Source organism: Salvia hispanica, chromosome 4 (genome assembly GCF_029641045.1).
Source record: "Salvia hispanica isolate PSC_SH4W2 chromosome 4, Shi_PSC_v1, whole genome shotgun sequence".
Classification (NCBI taxonomy): domain Eukaryota; kingdom Viridiplantae; phylum Streptophyta; class Magnoliopsida; order Lamiales; family Lamiaceae; genus Salvia; species Salvia hispanica.
The window spans coordinates 41343249-41364850 of NC_142695.1; the positions used below are offsets into that span (position 1 = coordinate 41343249).

The 21602-nt window shown below is 38.1% G+C and overlaps 2 protein-coding genes and 1 long non-coding RNA gene across 3 annotated transcripts; 1 reads left to right on the forward strand and 2 right to left on the reverse strand.

Moving 5' to 3' along the window:
- Positions 1-1494: 1494 nt before the first annotated feature.
- Positions 1495-4363, forward strand: LOC125194195 (Phosphoglycerate mutase family protein). Its single transcript, XM_048092275.2, has 5 exons — positions 1495-1972; positions 2145-2244; positions 2325-2504; positions 2942-3059; positions 3819-4363. Exons 1-5 carry the CDS (start codon positions 1750-1752, stop codon positions 3897-3899), a joined length of 702 nt encoding a protein of 233 aa, XP_047948232.1. The 5' UTR covers positions 1495-1749; the 3' UTR covers positions 3900-4363.
- A 218-nt stretch (positions 4364-4581) lies between these two features.
- On the reverse strand, positions 4582-7921 carry LOC125194194 (myb family transcription factor PHL7-like). Its single transcript, XM_048092272.2, has 8 exons — positions 7826-7921; positions 7661-7729; positions 6985-7200; positions 6454-6530; positions 6339-6381; positions 6151-6208; positions 5562-5631; positions 4582-5326 (listed from the first exon to the last, which is right to left on the reverse strand). Exons 3-8 carry the CDS (start codon positions 7112-7114, stop codon positions 4862-4864), a joined length of 843 nt encoding a protein of 280 aa, XP_047948229.1. The 5' UTR covers positions 7115-7200; positions 7661-7729; positions 7826-7921; the 3' UTR covers positions 4582-4861.
- Positions 7922-19317: 11396 nt separating this feature from the next.
- On the reverse strand, positions 19318-20565 carry LOC148928665 (uncharacterized). Its single transcript, XR_016137672.1, has 2 exons — positions 20346-20565; positions 19318-20081 (listed from the first exon to the last, which is right to left on the reverse strand). It is a non-coding gene; the product is annotated as an uncharacterized LOC148928665 (long non-coding RNA).
- Positions 20566-21602: the final 1037 nt, after the last annotated feature.

Consider the following 21602-nt stretch of genomic DNA (forward strand, 5'->3'; position numbering starts at 1 on the left):
CCTCTCCCTCTCCCTCCCTCCCTCTCCCTCTCTCTCTCTCTCTCTCTCTCTCTCTCTCTCTCTCTCTCTCTCTCCTCTCTCCCTCCCTCCCTCCCTCCCTCCCCTCCCTCCCTCTCCCTCTCCCTCTCTCTCCCTCTCCCTCTCTCTCTCTCTCTCTCTCTCTCTCTCTCTCTCTCTCTCTCTCTCTCTCTCTCTCTCTCTCTCTCTCTCTCTCTCTCTCTCTCTCTCCCTCCCTCTCTCTCTCCCTCTCTCTCCCTCTCTCCCTCTCTCTCTCTCTCTCTCTCTCTCTCTCTCTCTCTCTCCCTCCCTCCCTCTCTCTCCCTCTCTCTCCCTCTCTCTCCCTCTCTCTCCCTCTCTCCCTCTCTCTCTCTCTCTCTCTCTCTCTCTCTCTCTCTCTCTCTCTCTCCCTCCCTCCCTCCCTCCCTCCCTCCCTCCCTCCCTCTCTCCCTCCCTCCCTCCCTCCCTCCCTCCCTCCCGCTCCCTCCCTCCCTCTCTCTCTCTCTCTCTCTCTCTCTCTCCCTCTCTCTCCCTCTCCCTCCCTCTCTCTCGGGCTATGGACGGAGACCCCTCCCTCTCGCTCTCTCTCCCTTCGCCGTAACACCTTAATTCGCGCCACCTACCATCTCGCTCAGAACCCATCACCTATGGCTATGGCCGTCGTCTCCGTCGCCGCACGCGTCGGAAGCCCGTCTCTATCTATTTCGGCATCGATCTACTTCTCCCCCAATTCCAAAGTTTAGATTTTTACTCGTGCTCAGATAAATCTTGAAGAATAATTGCAAAACTTTTAACCTTTGATTCAGAAAGAGTCGCCGGAAAAGATGCATAAACGGAATCGTTCAATTTCGTTCTCCGGAGATTGGCGGATTGAGAGAATGAAAGAAGAGAGACAATAGCAATTTTGAGAAGAGGAAAAATATGGAGGCACATTTTTATTTTGTTTAAGGTTAGAAAAATTGATGGGGTAAAAATGTATTTTGCTAAAATTAACTGGATATCCTGATATGTAACATAGCAAAATTGAGGTTTACATATATGGTTGAAACATGAGGGCTTTGTGCGGGCCGGATATAAGACACGAGCTATTTAGATAAGTAACATAATTACCAAGCGCACAAATAAACCCAGATTACTCTCTTATCTAGTCGTAACATAGCTACCAAACGGCCCCTTATTGTTATTGACATATGAGCATTTTGTGAGTTTGGTACATAGCATTCTAATTTTAAAGTACTCCATTAATATTGTGACTAAAATGTGAAATTTTAATTTGATAAATAATACTCCACTATCAATATGTATTTAGAGTGAGTTTTTATATACTACTATAAATTTGATAAAAACATAAGATAGACAAGAGGAGTGAAATATTAATAGTTAAAAATTGATAACTAGGAGATATACAATAAATTGATACTAGAATGTATTATAAATTTAGGACTCATAAATTATCGAAAACCTAATAAGTGGCCTAATCTAAAAATACAGCAAGATGGGGGTTTCACTGTATGTGGTCAGACCGCATTTTTAGAGAGAGTGGGGTCGGTCGGATAAGCCCGGCCCGGTCTCAAGATCGTCTGTGTATAGCCGTCCACCACCGGTTTACATCCACAGAGAGAGAGAGAGAGAGAGAGGGAAGTGATCTTTTCTCTATGGTGGAGGGAACGTTTCCAAAACCTGAAGACGTTAGTTAAGAAAATCTTACTGTACCAAATTTCAATATTTTCATTTCCTTATTTGAAAACCGCCATGATTGCTGCCGCGCTGCAACCGATCTCTGCATCACCACAATGTCTGTGCTTCCCTAAGAGCCGGAGTAGAAGAAAGCCCTTGGTTACTGTTCGGAATTCGCTGGTAATTGATACGCCTGCGGACGAGCAGGCCTCGGCCGAAACTCCGCCGGAATCCGTCTCCCGCCGCCTTATACTGCTCCGTCACGCCAGGAGTTCCTGGGAAGATCGTTCTCTCAAAGGTACTTATTGTGTTGTTTCCAAGCTACCAATTTCCGGAAAAGTGAATAAAATCTTTGTGTGGATAATGTGGAAGTAATGCTCATTTGCACTAGTGTATCAGCTAAATCAGGGTAGAGTAATTTTGATTTTTTTGGGGGGAAATATGTAAATGTTGTTTCGGCTATTTAACAGATCATGATCGGCCATTGAGTAAATTGGGACGAGCAGATGCTGTCAAGCTAGGTCAGAAACTTGAGCAATTGGGCTGGATTCCTCAACTTGTGCTATCAAGGTGGGAGATAGGCGCCTCTTGATTTTGATTTGATTGATAGACTCGATTGAATTTGTATTTAGTTGTGTGCATTGCTGTAGTGATGCACAGAGAACACGGGAAACATTGAAAATTATTCAGGAACAAGTGCGTGCTTTCTTGGAAGCCGAGGTACATTTTATTTCAAGCTTTTACTCTGTTGCAGCCATGGATGGGCAGACAGCAGAACACCTTCAGCGGACCATCTGCAAATACTCGAGAAATGAGATCCTTACAGTAATGTGAGTGCTGATTGTAGATTACATTTCATCTATTGGTAAATTAAGGTGACGTATAAACATGTCTTGAAAATATGATAATCTTTAAGTTATTACCGAATACGCGACTAAAATTATGTTTACGTGTGGTAGTGAAATTTTAATTGAGTGAACCTTTGTAGGCCTATATTACAGCTTTAGCTTTTTGTGTCTTACTGGCCCTTCCATGGAGAGACCATGAATGAATATACAAGTAATATACAAACACACAAACCTATGCGCACACATGTAATTATGCATTTATGTATTGCTTCTAGTTGTCCTTAAGAGCAAGGGATCCAAGGTAGTAAAAATAGTTCAAATTCTTTTTCTTTTTCTATTTCTTTTATACTCTTTCTTAAGAACCTATGCCTTTATGTTGTACTCTTTTAATACTCTTTCTTTGTGTACTAAATATACAGGTGTATGGGCCATAACAGAGGATGGGAGGAGGCAGCTTCCATGTTCTCTGGTGCCTCCATAGAACTGAAGACATGCAATGCTGCTCTGCTGGAAGCAACTGGGAATTCATGGGAAGAGGTCCTACATAATCTCTATGCTGTAGCTTGTAGTTTGAATTCTTTAGTTCTTTGCAATTTTTTACATAGTGAGTAACTAAAATTTGTTTAATATGGATTATTAATTTATGCTAGAACATGTTAATAATGTAGATTCACATATGGAACTAATGCTGGAACATGTTAAAGGGGATTTCGCTTATGTCTAGAGGGAAATCTGTCTTTTCGTCCAATCTTCTTAAATTTATCAATCTATGATTCAAGAAACAGTTCAGACCTCCTCAAAACAAAAGGCACTGAGGCATTTCTTTTCTGATAATAGTTTTGGTGTTTTTTGATGGGATCTGTCAACCCTTGTTGTGCATTTTTTTGATTTTTGATTGGATCTCTCAACCCTCCTCAAAACAAGAGGCACCAATGTGCTTTTTTTAAATACTCCATAATTTTGATTTTATATGTGCATTTGTGAGTGTGTGTGTGTGTGTGAGTTATCACGGTCTTTAATCTCATATAGGAATGTTGTAGAGCTGAAATACTGAATAACAATGTTAGTATAGGAGTCATAACCCTTTAGTGATATCAACTGTTAATGATTGCTGTTTGCTGGCACCTTATATTGTGATGTTTTCATAATGTTGCAATCATCTTCAATTCACTGTGGCATTTTCGGATAGTTGAAGTAGGCAGCAGCTGTTGCCTTCCTCATCATATCAGTTCAAAAGCAGTGGACTTATCTCTCTCTTGCGTTGGCAGCTAACGTCATATTTGTTTCAAATTCCAGGCATTTTCTTTGGCAGGATTTGGTGGTTGGAAGCTTCATGCCATTATAAAACCCGAATCTGATCTCCTAGGTGCTGTTTAAGTTGAGGCCAAATTATCATCCCAGATAGCATTGCACTTGCTCCGCTCCTAATCATGAGAACTGACATGTTCGTGTCAATAGAGGAGCTATGGGAATCAATTTCCCTTCTGCTGCTATCTTCCGAACAAGCTCTATGAGCTTTCTTACTATAGAGCAGCTATGGTCGCCATGAGTTTGGTATGACCATGAAGCCTATGCTTTGACTGCTGGAAATATGAGTGCTCATGTGTATACTTATTCAGCTCACGTAAGTTCATATTTTGGATGAACGTACATATTGAAGAAAGGCATCTTATGTACATTTTAGGAACTATTCAGAGCATCCAGCAATGTTGAGAGGAATTATGTTGATATTAATTCCAGTGCTCTTCACGGATGATGTTTTATCTTCTGCATATGTTATCATGGCCAGTTCATTTGTATTGATATAGTAATTATAACGTGTATTCTTGTCTCTTTCTATACGTTCCAGCTTCTTGATATCATTTTGTGGAAGTTAGCTCAGACCCATTTCTAAATAGGTGAATTTAAAGACTATAATGCATCTAGCACTTTGAATATTATGTATGTTCGACTATTAAAAATCAAGAGGATTGATGCCAGCTAACATTGAACCAATTATGGATAATGATCATTGGAAAGAAGTATTGACAACTCAAACCAAGATTCGAGAATCTGAACGTCAGGAACAGCTATCGCATTCAATCATCTGCGTGTTATTTAGGTGAAAGAACAGTAATCTTCCAGAATTCACCTCCTCAGAATCTAAGCTTATTAAAGCTAAATACTCATTTCATTAGATCTATACGCCAGAAGTTCATCTACCTAGTACAGATACGTGTTTCAGATACAAGACATACAAGGTGACAATAAGCATACATCATAACGGATTAATCGTCGCTATTTGTGACCCTCTGTAACTGGTTTTTGCCTGCAATGACTAACCCTGATTAATGACCAGATTATTCTCTGGCCAAGAAATTAGAATCTGGCTCCTGATAAGGGGGACTTGAGCTCGACTCCAGTACTGAGTGGCTCAGAACCATTTCTTGTGCTGTGCATGCAATGTTAGTGCTCCTGCGCTGCTTTTTGTCTGGTCTCTCATTTGGGCTGAGTGGTGGTGAAGACACACGGCAATCAGAATCAGGTGTTTGTGGAGCGTCATGAGAGGACTCATCTAACGAAATGCACTTGGCTGGATTAAGTTCTTCGGCAAGCTTGTTGCCAAACGGGGGCTCGGAAGTTGCAGCAGGGGTCCCTGGGTCAGTTTTGTTCTCAGATTCAGGGAAAATTCCCTCTGTTTCAGGTACAAAAGCACCCAAGGCAGGTGCTTCTGGGAGAACTCCACTTAGGCGTTTTTGTTCTTCAATAATCTTTTTTAAATACTTTCCTTGGGCTTCTATCCGCAACTGTAGCTGTCTCTGCACCTGTAAGATACTACAACAGTATAATATCTCACAGACAATAGAAGAAACAAGTATCTTGGGCAAAAATTATTTGCTCTAGTGGCCCCGGATCAATGAAATAACAATACCATGCATCTTAGTTCATTAGCTAAGAAGACTTCTGATCCCACTAAATTTTCTTCTCTTTCAAATGGTTTTCCACAATTTATTGTGAAATGAACATAAATCTCACAAACAGTTAAACAGCATGAGGTACCTCCAATTGCTCATGCAATCGCTTTTGAACCTCCATCTGCAGCTTCAGTGCTTCAGTTATTTGCATACCTCTGTAATGAAAACAAAATCCTTTAGTGAACTGTCATGATATATTCATTATTCACCATAAACACATACTTCCTTTAGTGAACTGTTCAGAAATGAGTAGTTTATGATAAAATTGGAGACGGGATGTAACTTTTGTTGATGATGTATTTGTGCAAAAAGTACGAGATACTTAATGAAGTAGGGGAGAGAGACAAAATAAGTAGGGCCACGATGGCATATGTTATATATATATATATTATGTTACATTGGGGAGTTTCTTCTGTAATGAATTTCCATTTTAGATAGTGACCTAAGGAAATGGACATCCAAATAAGGTAAGATCAAAGATGACATGTTGAAATGGGGACAAAGGGAGTAGCATTTAAGCACAAGGAAGATACATCAATAAGAATAAAGGAGACTACATCAAAGTGGATTATATATGGAAGAACAAAAAAGGTAAAAAAGATGTCAAACAAATAGGTGCCAAGTTATTGCAATGAGAAATTTTATAAATACTATAATTGTTGTGAAACACTTACGATGAACCATCTAAGCCAGAAAACATGTCTCCAGAATCTTTCTTTTCAGCTTTTGTCCCTTCGAAATCATAGCATAAATGAATAAATAAATTAATCGACAACAACAATAACTTTCTACAAAAAAGACCAAAGTATTGTTACTAGTTACTACCTGTACATGCACAGAACATAGTCAAGAGAATACCTACCATCAGATGAAGAATCTGGAAGATAGTTGGCAAGCCTGTATTTCTGTGGGAGATTTTATGTTAGTTCACACACTAGATTGATGAACATACTAAAAAGGGATCTGATGGTGCATACCTGTAAGTGGCTTTTGACATGGTAAATTGTTAGCCCTTGAACTCCCATAACTCTTAGAACGCCTTTAGGAGTAGCCCCTGAACAGAAAGCGGCTATAAGTTTAAGTTATCCCTTTAAAATATAAAGATGTTCAAGAATTGTGGATTTAACAAGGATACTGTTTTTGTTTATTTTGCCATGCCACTAGAGTGGGGAAAAGAAGCAAAATGTGTTTTGTCTCAGCTATTAGGCACACCACTTATACATCTGGCTATTGAAAGACACGGCTAGTGCAATTCCTTACAACATATCATGATGTATTGGAACTCTCCTATCTTCCCCAGCTCCCCCTCAACTATTACAAGCAAAAATAAACTTTCTCCCATTGATGGAACAAAGTAACTTTAGCTAAATTAGCAACAATTTTGTTTCGTCTAATTCTTTTTTATTGGGTTACTAATCTGTTAATCTTTTCCTATAGTTGTTACTAATCGATACTCGACTATTCTTACAATAATAACTGCAATTGTGGCCGAATCCAGAAACACTTACTATCTGGCCCTCCAAGTTGTGCTACAGCATCAACAAATTGCTCATGAAGCTCATGAGTCCAACGAAGCCGATGCTTTGATGCCAAGTTGGCATTGGTGGTCATATTGTTACCTCCACCCATAGAATCCATCCAGCTGGTAATGCAGTCCAACAGCTGATTTTGGACTATTGCATCCCTACGAGCTAAATTGGAGCTAAAACTTGAGCCAACAAAACCTGAAGTTATCAGGAAAAAATACTGATTAGCCACACACTAAACCAAGAGAAACCCTTATATGCAGCTTAAATCTTACAACATGCGCTACAAATAGTTCTTAACATCATTACTTCTACGACATTAACATGTTTCATTTTCCTCTGTATGAGTTTGTTATACAAAAGAGAATCATAAACTTCAATGGATATCGAACAAATTGCTGAAGTTGACAATAATTCAAAATGAAATGGTTCAACGATGTGCACTTAGTATCATAATGAAAAAAAGTAGCTTCAATTTTGCACTCCTCGAATAATTTAACCAGAATTTAGCCATAGGTTCAGAAATCAGCATTCTGAATTTTTTAAAAATATCAAGAATTGACCAAAAACATGGAACCCACAAAAAACGAAAATAGTTCTAACAATCGGGTTTAACTTTCCACATCATAAATTTTAGAAATAGTGAGAAAATCCTCACGCAGATCTGCAGAATCTCACGGTGCAATCCTTCAACAGCAGTGAGCTGGGCAATTCAAAATTCTCCAAACTAACAAAACGAAAAGAGGAAAAGAATGAGGGCTTGGTATACAACAAGGATGATTAGCGAGATGAATTTAGGAGATTGGGCAAATGAAAGGAATACTCTGAGCTAAAAGAGGAACTGGCTCACGAACTCACGATGGCTCTGAAAATTTTTGTTTTCTGTTTTTTTTCAAGTTTTTGTTTTCTGTTTCTTTTCTAAGTTTAATTTGAATATTTTGACTATGGGGTATTTACTTGTACTGCATTTGTTGAGTTACCTAGAAAGCAGAGCAAAGGCTTAAATGGTCCTGAACATATGCCCATTTTATAATTTTGATTTTAGATATTATTTTATGAATTTTTGGGTCTTAGGAGTATTTCAACTTTGATCATAATCGGTCCAAAGTTAACTATTCCGTCAAATTTTAACGGTCAACTTTTTTAATCTCGATTTTGATCAAATTAAGCAGCTAAATAGCACAATAAAATTTAGCGACAAGAACAAATCCGCCACTGGGAGATTGGGGATTATCCTCAGATTTTCCGATGATGAAATGCCCAAACAAATCTTTCGTTTCCACCACATTCTCCGCACACAGGAATTCCTCGCTGCAAATCCTCTCCACCTCCCGATCGAATTTGTAACATCTCGATTTCCCGAACCCTAATTTTAGAGCCCTAGAATTTATTTTGATGACGTGGAGACGTGAATTAAGTTATGAATGCATTTATTGCATGAGATGCTATGGCCGAGTCAAGTCTAGGGTTTGCGTTGGAAGTTTGAAAAGTCAAACTTGTTTATTATATGATGTGGCATGTGATTTATTAATTTATGAGATGAATTATTTGTTTAAGGGTGAGTGAGAATATGAGAGAAAATTTTCATAAGTACTTGCCACCCAATTCTTGTGATTTTCGACCCCTTGGCCTTTTGGAGGATGAATTCTAATTTTTCTGGATTTAATTTAATTCTTGGGATAATTATCCAAATTAAATCCAAAACCCAATCATTCCTTATTTTTATGGAGAAAAATCGAGCCCCCTTGTGTCTTGGTGATTTTCGAAAATCACCTATTGTGGGAAGGAAAGAATTATTTTATTTTAGTTAATCCCTTATTTGATTTCCTTCCATACCTAGAATTTAAATATTCTATCAAATCTTTCCATACCTCAAGAGATCTTGCCTTATCTTATTGTAGTTAATATTCAAAATATATTCCTTATGGGAGAACCCGAAAATACACGCGTACTACTCTTTATACTTGGAGGACTTTATTTTATTTTGCTCCGTGATATTTTATTCTACTCCGTAAAATATACCAAAACAAAATCTTGCTATTGAAGAGCCATATATTTCGAAATTTACATGCTTGATACCCTAGTTTATTTTTGTTAATTCTTCTTCCCTACTTCACAATATTTATTTATTTAATTGTGGAGAATAAGATCTTACCAAATATTCTATTTATTTACCTAAAGATTTTATTGAGCTCTATAAATAAGGAGCCAAAAACCTAACCCTAGCCATCACAAATTTTCGCCCCCCACCATACTACACGCCCCCTCTCTTCTCTCCACTCTCTCCCAATTTTCTTCTACTTTACTCCATTAATCCTTCATCCTTTGAGAAGAATTCGAGATTTAACCTCAAGATTTTTGAAGAAACAAGTCTCTACTTAATTTCTACCGTTCATTTTTCTCTTAAGGTATTCTTATATCCATCTTCTTGATTCTACTCGATTCCTCTTCTTTCTAACCGATTAATCGGTATTCTTGAACCCTTATGCATCTTGTTTGAGTGAAAGTGGGATAAAAGGGATATGTAAATATGTATGCATGTAGTATGTGTGTGTGGCGTGTGCGTGGTGTGTGTGTGTGTGTGAGCGTGTCGTGTGTGTGTTGTGTTGTGTGGTGTGTGCTTGATGGCTAAATACTCTTGTGTAACTTATGTTGGTGTTAGATCTAGAGTTGAGATGCGAATGGAATTTATATGATGATCATGACTTAAGTTTGATTAGTGATAATAAGATGAACCGATGGGAAAAGGGAAAGTGTAGAGACATGCATGAATTAGGAGTTTGTCTTGAATCTGATTTGTGATACGTGCCTATGTGATTAAAAGGTGAAACCTCGGTTGCGAAGCCGGATAACGGAAAAGCGAAACTACTTGAAATTTAAGCAGTCGAGGTGGGCTTTACTCTTAAAACTCTTTTTTATTTTATCAAAAATATTGATTGGTGTTATAAGGGTGGTTTAATTGTTATGCCATGCCTATGTTCGTTTTATTGTGATATTGTGTGCCTGATGCCTAGTTTGTGAGTTCGCTCCATTGGGCTATAGGGCTATGGATGTGATTTTACGAATTCGGGTCTGAGTATGGGCCGCAAACCCTACCAGGCTGTGTACACGATGGGATCGGGAGCCGTCCTTGCTAGTCGGCCGGTCTCGTGGGCGAAAAGTGTGGCCACACTTTCGTCGCACCATGGAAATATTGTGATTGTGATTGTGATTGTGGAAATTTATGAGAAAATTGGGAGTTATTTTGACTGGCCAGTCTATGAAAAATATATTTTGTGATACTCGTGATATTCTCTTATAACTGCTTAAAACTCGAATTCACTTGGTAAGGGTGGCATAACTTATAAAATGTTTTGGCAACGAGTTCACTGAGTATTTCAAAATACTCAGCCCTGCATGTGTTTTCCTTATGTGCAGGTTGAACGATGACGAGCGGTGGCGGGTGTTGAGCTTGTTAACTAATTAAGATGGATAATTTGAATTTCAAGTGTAGTTGTGTCTTCATACATAGCTGCTCTTTTTCTCTTGGTCGTTTTCCGCTGAGTTTTTGATACACTTATGTTACTTCCGAATATTTTGCACTCTCCTTTCGGTTTAGAGGCCTTAGACTATTTTGTGGTTTTTATCTTGGAAACTATGTCATACTCTTGAGATTTTGATCGTCATTTATTATACCTTCCTTTTCTTATTCAAGCTTCTAGGTTAAATTAATGCTTTAAATACTCTGATACTTCTTTCTAATCTTTTGGTCAACACTCTTTAAATGAAACCCTAGCCTATGTTTACTTCTTTAGAGTCTGTTTGGGTAGCAGCCGCCGCATTTATTGTACCCTAGGAGGGCGGGCTGTTACAGAATTCGTGCACAAACACGGGCGTCTTCGCCGCGCCGTCCCTCATCACTCCGACCGTGTTTGTGCACCGGTTGGAGAAAATTTAAGAACACGGAGGATTAATCTAATGAAATGAAAGAGGATTAATACATAAAATATTCCCAGTCGTCACCTACGTCTTCTTCACCAATTGAACCAACAAAACTCTCTCTCTCTAGCTTTTACATTTTCACGCCTGAATCAGAACACCAAATTCACTCTCAACAAATTCGATCGGAGACGCCTGTGTTTGTGCACGAATTCGATTGGGAGATGGAGAGGATTTGCAGCGAGGAATTCCTTTGGGCGGAGAATTTGATGGAAACGAAAGATTTATTGGGGCATTTCATCATCGGAAAATCTGAAGATAATCCCCAATCTCCCAATTAGTGATGGATTTTTTCTGTTGCTAAATTTTGTTGTGTTATTTAGCTGCTTAATTTGGTCAAAATCGATATTAAAAACGTTGACCGTGAAAATTTGACAGAATAGTTAACTTTGGACCGATTGTGATCCGAGTTGAAATGTTTGGGACCCAAAAATTTAAAAGATAATGTCTATGACCAAAATCATAAAATGGACATATGTTCAGGACCAGTTTTGGCCTTTACTCTTTAGAAAGGGTCAAAATTGTCCTAAAAATATGATAATTTTATGATTTTGATATCAAGAATTATTTATTAAGTTATTGCATACCGAACAAATAAAAATAATTCAAATTTAGTTTATTTTGGATGGAGGCGTATAAAAAATTGATGTTCAAATGCTGTTTAAGTTATTTTGACTGGATTATGAATCTGATTTTCAAAAGGTGAATATTTTTGACCAAATTCGTGTTTTGGTCATATGTTTAGGACAAAAATTGATCTTACTCTAATATTTTTCATGATTTAAAAATTAGTCTAAAATATTGCAAACTCTATACTGTTTGTTATTTCACTAATCAATCACCATATCCGATTAACTTGTCTTTTTTATCCTACTTGTCGAAAACTTTAAAATTGTCTAAAATATCATAAACATTTTCCGATTCCCCACGTAAAATAACTTTTTCGGGCCTAAATATGCTGTTCACTAAAAAAAAAAGGCAATAAATTATGCAGGCGAGATACCCGACCAACCAACTGCGTTGTCACTCTTTTTATTTGTTATGTGTAGAATATTACTCTATTTGTCTACAATTATTTGACCAATTTCATTTTTTGTTCGTCCATGATTTACTGACACTCTTATTCTTTTACTATTTTTGGTAATGGTCTCCACAATCCACTAACTTTTCTCGTTGACATTTTATTATAAAACTAATACTCCCTTCGGCCCTAAAAAATATACAACATTTGAAACGACACGAGTTTTAATGCACAATTAGTGAAGTAAGAGAGATAGAAAGAAAAAAGTGATTGGAGTATTGTTAATGGAGACCGAGACTGATACTCTGATATCTTTAAACTGCGTGCACAATAAGGAATATCAAGCTTCCTGGGTCCAGAGAATCCACTAGATCACAAAGTCTAGGAACTCACGGAACGCTGAAAGATCTCGGTCGTCGGACACACATAATATCACTTCAAAACCCTCAACCCACGTATACTAGAATTAGTATAGGGAAGTAGGGATCGATCCCACGAGGACAGATGCGAAATCATGCATTTAAAGGGCTTTTGGGTGGTATGGCTACTGCCACGCAACTTGGGGTTGAGGAACTTATACTAGACAAAGGAAAATAAATTTAACTATACCTAGATCTAAGAAACGGAAAACAACCACGTAACACAAATTGACATCATATCATCACTATCTCAACAAACTTCCTAGATCTAGTAATATTGCTACCTAATCTAGCTAGATAGACTCGATGCATGCAGTGGGGACCATTTTTCCAAAAATAGAAACGTACGACCAAAAAGCTGCAAAATAACCAACTCAAAGCCTAACTACCTACAGAACGCAAAGCATCATCGGAATTTAACTGAAACATCATGAAAACAAAACAACGCTAGCAACTCAACGGCGACCAACAAATCGGACGTCAGAAAAACGCCGAGAAAACCAACAAAAACTCAGATCTCTATGTCCTAGATGAAGTAAAGCAAAAACGAAAGTAGAAATTCAAAATCCATGCACAACTCAGTTCTCCTGTTCAGATCCACACTTCGGATGCTAAATCCACTCCGGATCCAAGCATCCGAGACAAACTCCGATCAAAATCATCTCCATAACTACAGATTTCCCGATTCTCCACAGATCAACAACAACAACCACAGATCAACTCATATTTCCCAGATCAAGTACACAAAACATCCAACACAAAGAATAACAATCAACCTCCGAAACAAAACTCCTCAAAACATGAAATCAACATAGATCAACACAGAATCAACACCATCATGACGTAAAATAAAATTCATAGATAAACGATAAGTAGCAAACGAGCAATCGACTTCGAAAACGGTGAAGTTCGACGGAAATCAAAACGCGAAACTGAAAAGTAAACAATTGTATCTTCGCCCTCCTTGAGGACGGTGTTGCAACAGAATTTCCCGAAGTGAACCACTACGCTAACCCATAATCACCATTTTCCCCAAGTGTGTGTGTATGTGAGCTGAGAGCTAAATCGTGTATATCTCGTGTGTTGCATGCTCCTCCTTATATAGGCGTGGAGGTGGGTCCAGCTGGGGCTCTTTCGTGTGAATAGTCTTTTTTGCCCTCGGCCTTGGATTCCCCCTCGTCTAGCCTTTTTCTTCCTTGATCCTGCTCACTTTTCGCCTTTTTTTTCCTTTGCGGGTCCACTGCTTAAAAATTGTGTTAGACCCAGTAAATGGTGATTTTTCATCACATAACCGATGCATGAAATTAGCCTTATCAGAGATCACCTCATTAAAGAGAAAAAAGTTTTCTTAAATAGAATTAGTCTATTTTTAAGGGACATTGAAACCTACTCTTTTTGTCTCTTTTCACAAGTAAATTTTAAAGCACGTAAGCACACAACCTGATCAAATTAAAATGTGACATGTTCAAGCTGGGTGACTACTACGACCGTTGTGTGTGAACAAAGACAAGGAGAGTGTTCAAAACCTAAACCCCACTACACTATTAAGCTAGCACAGGTAAGTAAGGGTCGAATCCCTCAGAGATGGATGCGGTTGGAGTTGAGAACGAGACATTTGGAAAGGTCGGCTACGACCACGCTTTAATTTTGGGGTTTTTAGACTTAACTAAGCGAACTGATCAACTAAATGAAAGCACCTTCTACACTAATGACTTGACTGGATCAACTAAACTAAACACGACAAGAATAAAAAGTACACGGGACCACTGACACATCCGCGCGCACTCGGAAAAGCTGACAATATAGAAAAAGGTGAGGACGACAGTGGTTTCTAACTAAGGTACCGAATGGAAAGCAGAAGCACAAATTAAAACAGAGCATCAACATGAAACACGAGCAGAGCAAGGTAACACAGATCCATGAGAATTGCACTTAACGAAAGCAGATCTAAGCTAAATGAAAGTAAATCATGCAAGTTTAAGAACATAAACGTAAATCTACCTACGGGGAAAGCAGTAAAAGAGCAGATCCAAAGCGAACAAAAGCAATCAATACTGAAAACACTAGATCTAACCAAGCTTGCATCGAAAACTCCATTTCATTCTAGATCTTCGGTAAAAACGAATGAACAGAATTCTTGCGCAAATCGAACGACAAAATGAAATAAACTAAGTAGCGACTAAGAGAAGAACATGATTAAACTTAAGATCTACGAAAGCGATGAAAATAACAGAAGGTAAATTGTTCAAACTTCTCAAAAGACTACACAGATGATGAGCTAAAAGGACTTCTTCACGGATCTGGCCTCGTCTCCCCTGGGGAGGAAGAAGAGCTGAGAGCTTGATTGAAAGTGGAATGGTGACCCCTCGGCAGCTACTAAATTACTCCATAACTAAGCTAAAACTTGAGTGAGTGAAGTTGGTGAGTGATGAGTGATGTGGAATTCATGCAATGTCTCCATATTTATAGAGCGCATGTTGGGCTCAAATTCCTAGGTTAACCCATTTTGCCTTTGACATTTCTGCCCCTTCTAGAATGGCCTTTGCTCTTTCTCTCTCCTGTGACTCATCATTGCAGATGCATAATTCCACTGGATCAGTTCAGCAACCTTAGCGGATCAACTTGGCTTCTTTTCGTGCTGTTTTCATTCCTTTCTTGAGTTGATCCGGTTGACCCTGCACTTTCTATTTCTTCGTTTTCCAACTTCTGCACACTCAAATTTGCCACTCTTTTTGCACATTATTAGCCATGTTAGTATAATAAACCCAATAAAACCATGCATGTATTGAGCCCGATCAAACTGCTCACACTTAAACTGTGCTTATCCTCAAGCATGAAAGAACAACAAGAAAGGGGGAGATGCATGCATTGGTCCCTGACCGACTCCTAAACAAGAAAATCAAAACACAAAAAGACACTTAAACAGCAACACAGATCATACTTACATGTTTGAGACTGGCGCATGTCGGGTAACATTCCCCACAAGCTCAAGGTCACTCCAAATACTTCTGCAGTCTCAAATTCGTCCCCCCCCTTTGGTTCGGTCTGAACAACCTATCAGTTTGTCAAGATTTCCCCTTATTCCAACCAACTGTTGGATTCGCTCGGTCACTCATTTCTCACCGGAGATGTTAGGACCATTCTTTCATCATTTTGCCATACCACTGATGCTTTGAGTTCCATTGGCACAAACTAGTTCCTTAAGGTCTTTTATTCTGGTTGTAATGGGGCCAGGGGGTTATAGTGTAGATAGGCAAGGTCCTAGGGGTCCTAAGTTCAATAAAGCTTGATGTAGGACATGTGAGCTTAGGAACAGAAATGGAACAGCCTCCCTTTTACACTTTTATTCCTCCCAAAGATCTAGCAACATTCATTGGCCATTGTGGCCTTATTTTTTTCTATATCTACTACATAGTTAATGTTAGGAGTAAAGCTCAATTTTGGTCCTAAATATATGACAAAAACACGAATTTGGTCCAAAACATTCACTTTTTGAAAAACAGGTCCATAACAAATGAAATTCTTGTTGAAGTGGTCATTTTTTAACGGTTTCGTCAATAAACTAAAGGTTAGTTTTTTGACGGAACTGTAAAAAAAAGGACTACTTCAACGACATTTTCATTTGTTATGAACCCTTTTTTTCAAAAAGTGAATGTTTTGGATCAAATTCGTATTTTGGTCTTATGTTTAGGACCAAAATTGACATTTACTCTTAATGTTAGAACTACATAAGATTACGATTATGTAATTCAAACTTACTATTCACTTGTTTCGCGTTTCATCACACATGACATTATTTCTCTATCATCTTTAGTAATCTTTCTTTTAAACTTACGGCTTTGACAATTTAGGGAGAGGACAGTGCTTCAACAATTTTCTTTGTTGACCTTACTGCTCTCTCATTTTCAACTTGAGGTTCATGTGCAACTTGTTTACTTTTGTCCTTTTTAAAATTTCATTCCTCTTGTGTTAAAAGTCGATCATCTCCCGTTACACCAATTAGATCCTTCACAAGAGAGCATATCATGGAATCAACTCTGCCATGCTTTCATTCCAAAACATAAAATGTTGTTGACAGAAGAGATCATTTTTATACCCAAAGAATATCATTTTATGAAGCACATATATCATTTTATTGAGTATAATCCTCATTTTTATAGATGTATATAGAATATCATTTTATTACATATGAGTATCATTTTTATATATACAAATTAACATTTTTATACTTTGCGGAGATAATATTATTTTGGAGTTCAAAACTATCACATTTATGAATGCAAAATATCCTTTTATAAAGTAAAAGTATCATTTCTACAGTAAAATAGGAACCATAAACATCTTCAGAGCCATATCATTTTAACAACTCAAAATATCTTTTTAACCACTAAATGTATCATTTGTATCATTTTATTAGCTAAAAGTATCATTTTATAAACTCAAAGTACCATTTTAACCACGGAAAGTACCGTTTTATGAAGAAAAAGTATAATTTTTATAGATGTATATGGAATATCATTCTATTGCGTATGAGTATTCATTACACATGCAAATTATCACTTTTTTACTTTGCAAAGAGAATATTATTTTCAAGGTCAAAACAATCATTTTTATGAATGCATAATATCATTTTTTTTAAAGTTACTTGATATTTTTCATCTCCACCTTAGTTCCTTTTTTTCTTCTTGTCCTTTCTCCGTCTCTAGCTCATTCTCTTTCTCTCTTTCCCTTTCTGTTCCTTCTCTGCCTCATTATCCCTTCTTGTTCCTTCTCTTGCTCTTGCTCCTTCGCCTGCTCTGGCTCCTTCTCTTTTTCCTTGTTTCCAACTCTATCACTTGGACTGTTGTCCCATTCAGGTATGAGAGTGAAAGTAGGAAACTCATTCCTGTTCTTGAGAATATATGCTTCTCAGCCACTTTAGTTAGTTCAACCATGATGTCAATCCATTCAGGATCATCAATTTCATCACTGTTCATTGCCTATGTCATTGTTTCCCTATTTTCTATCACTTGCTCATCACCATCCTCTCTCAATCCCATTGTCTTTCTTGTTGTATCATAAATTATTTTAAAGCTATCAAAGTTCCTTACATTTTTCGGTGCCTTATCTAGGACCTTAACCATCTTCGTGGCAGCTTCTTCCACTCGTTTATGAATACCTTAGTTGAATTTTTTATGCTTGTCCCCACTTCATCATGTCATGTCATATCCATAAGTTCTATACATCCGCAATTAATGGCCTCTTCATCCTTCTCATGTGGGAGCTTTTTCGTACCGCTGATATATATCCAAGACCAAAATCTGAATCCGTCAGTTCTAGATTTTCCCTCTCTTTCAAGAGTTCAGCAGTCCATCCCTTCACAATGGAGAACACCTTGTCACTATCTTTATACCATGGACAATCCGGTCCACATAATAAATCACTCTGAATATCTTGTTTCTCTTTTGCCCCAAAGCTGAGCCTACCACTACTGCATCACACATGATTCAAAAGGTTGAGACCAATAGGGGCGGATCAAGATTAGGGTGCTCACTAGTGCTTCCTTTAGCTCTCAAATGCATGCACATATTCAAGAGTAAAATCAAACTTGACATCTTTAGCTAATAAATGACAAAATGGTCAAGCAATATTTGAGATATCCTTAATAAAATGCCTATAGAACCCGGATGCCCTAGGAAGCTCCTCATGGCCTTCTCACTAGAAGGAAGTGACGAATAGGGGTGGGTCGGTATGATATACCGTACCGAGAACATCATACCGCATACTGCAGACCGTATCGAAAAATGCGGAAGCATTCCTGGCATGTGCTTGCTCCCTATTGCCGTAGCCAATTCTCCCACTTTGAGTTCCAACTCTCCCACTTGCATGGATAGGGTGTCGCCAGACCTTGCTCCAACAGGCTCGTGTTCCTTTCCAGATTGAGCAACCGTTGGCTTGTCACCTTCCTGTTTTCCTGAACCTCGATGATGCACACCTCCAGTATTTCCTCCATTTGGAGGAGGTTTTCTCTTCCATACCTACACAATGTTCAGAATTATCATTCATATAAAGATCTTGTGCTTCATATGAGAAATTAGAACAATCTGGGTCATAATATGATCCTCCTTGATCGGGGCTGTAGTACTCCTTGTAGTATCCGCCCAGCTGCTCATCAAAGTATGGACTTTCCATTCATGTGAAGAGATCCATTAAACTAAAAAGAGAATAAAAATAAAAATGAAAACAGTAAAATCTAAAGTAGCAAAATTGTTCGTTGGAAGATATCAATCACAAAGTGATGTTATTCACCGGCAACGACGCCAAAAACTTGATGCACTTTTATTAGCACTAAAAATATCTGCAAGTATACATGGTAGATTTAGTATAGCTAAAGGTCAGTACCGGGTTGTCGAACACGGGGAATAATATCACCGACTGGCTATCTTCTACTAAGCTTATTTTACTATTTGGAGAAACAAAGATTTTTCGAAAACTTTTGAAAATAATAATATGGAAAGCTAATTGCAACTAAAACTAGAGGTAAAATATATGAGATAAGAGAATTCCAGGGATGCGCGTTCACAGTTATGGTTATACAAATTCTAGCTACAATACCCTAGCACAATTTATACTTCGATAGAACGAGTCACACTAGTTATGCCCATGCGGTACAAGCGTAGATTACTAACGCTAGGGTTTTCAATCCTAGATTCGTAACTCCTAAAAGCTCCTAAGACCCTTGAAAAGTCCTCACTCTCAATTAATAATGCCGTTTTAAGGGAGCTAATTGTAGTGTCTATTAAGTAGATCTAACTCGTCAACCTCCTCTCACGATTATGTAGCAAGTTATATTAAATCTGCATCGAATGTGTCACTCAAACATGCACTATTACGGAACAACTTAAGGAAGAAGCGAAGTAAAAACAAAACGGATATTAAATAGAAAAATGAATTGTATAGCCAAAGTCGTTACTAACATATCCCTAGAATCCTATGAATTTAGTTATACATGATAGAATAATCTAAAAATATAGTTTGAAGGGAAAACAAAGTAAACATAAGAACTAAAACGATAAAACTCAAAGGTAGAATCCTCGTAGCCTTGATCTCCACTTGAATCCGTCTTCAACATCTTGCACAGCGAAGAACTCTCAAATATTATGCTCTAGAATTATGAGGCAAAAAGTGTGTAAAGTAAAGTATGAGTGTGTGTGAATGAAGAGGTTTGAGGGGGTATATATAGGGGATAATTCGAGTCCTATGGATATAAGTAGGGGTGAGCATTCGGGTTTCGGTTCGGTTTTTCGTCCAAACCGAACCGAACCTGAAAAACCGAATTTAGGTGAAAATTAAAACCGAACCGAAACCGAAAACCGAAAAACCGAAAACCGAACTATAAAACCCGAATTAAACCGAAAAACCGAAATTATATTATATTTAAAAAAACCAAAAAACCGAAAAACCAATACCCGAAAAACCGAAATTAAAACCAAGCATTCAAAGTAAAACCATGGCATGATTAACATCTCAACCAACAAAAATATTTAAGCTACAGCATCACCTCAACAAAAATTAAATTACATAAAAACGTATGCAACATGATTAACAAATGGAGCTGCAAGTTCCTTTCTAGATCTAAAGCTTCGTAACTTTCCTTGCTCAAACTTCCAAATATTCAATACCTACAATGAAGAAACATTAAGAAATATTATTGAAAATGCTAATGACAGTAGAGGGAAAATGCTCAATTTGACCATATGTCCATACGACATCAGTAAAATTGGATAAAATTACACTCAATTTCAACATATTAAAATTACAATAAACAATTTCATCATCTAATAAAGCAGTAACAATATATAAACTATATAGCTCAATATCAAAATTTTAAATCTGGGCATGGATATCTTACCCTTTAAAGCATAAAAATAAGTCTGAATTTGTACCTAGCTTCCTGGAGACGGCGTGGATGGCTAAAGGGCGGAGGCGACAGATGGTCAGGTGGAGAGGCGACGAAGTGGGGACGGAGGCAACGGACTGAAGCACGGCTGTAGGGCGGAGGCGGCGACGGGCTGGAATCTGGAGGAGATAGCCGCCGATTTGTACTTGGGAGGATTGGAGATGGAGAATTTTAGGTTTAGAGTGGAGATCCAGAATGGAGGCGGAATGAATTTCATTCTATTAGGGTTGGAGTTTTAAGTATTCTTTATATATATATATATATATATATAAATAATTAATATATTAAATATAATTCGGTTTTTTGGTTTTTCGGTTTTTTTTACATCCGAACCGAACCGAACCGAAAAACCGAAATTTTCAAAATTTTAAAACCGAACCGAACTGAAAAACTGAAAAAACCGAACCGAATTTCAAATTTTCGGTTTGGATCGGTTCGGATATTCGGGTTTCGGTTTTTTTGCTCACCCCTAGATATAAGGAAAAAGGTTGGCTAATTTTGGTAAAATCTGGAGGAAATCTAGGTCAAATCGTGCGCCGCATTTTTGCAGTGGACCGCTGCACCTTGGCCATCGGTCATTGTGGGTTGCCCGTAGCTTTTTCTCATTAGTGTAGCACTCGCTGCAAATTAGTCTAGTGGCTTCGGGACCTTCTCGAGCGGTCGCTGCTCACTCCCCAGCGGTCGCTGGGCGTCTTTAGATTTTTAGCACAACTTTCTCCGGAGCGGGCCGCTATAGCGGAGCGGCCGCTGTGGCCCAGCGGTCGCTGCGACACACGCCGCGAGCCGCTGGACGTTTTGAACGCTCCAGACTTCCATCATCGACTTTTTCCTATCTTTTTGGCTCAAATATGCACAATTCTCACAAAACATATCAGAATACCAAAATAGATAAAACATGTAAAATACGGACATGAATTGCGATTTAGATATTGAAAACAGACCAAATAAGGGTCTTAAAACAGTGCAAAATCCGAGCGTATCAGTCATGAAAAATTGACATCATACACCTTTGGAAAGTAGTTGGGGCATTACAAAGCCCAAAAGACATTCTTTTATAAGCATAGACTTCATAGTGACACACAAAGACCGACTTATGTTTGATCCTCGGGTGCTATCAAAATTCGGTTATACCCTGAGTATCCATCAAGGAAACAATAGCATTCATGCATTGCTAGCCTATTCAACATTTGATTAATAAAAGGGAAGGAGAAGTGGCCGAATCTTTACCCCTTTCTTTCCCTCA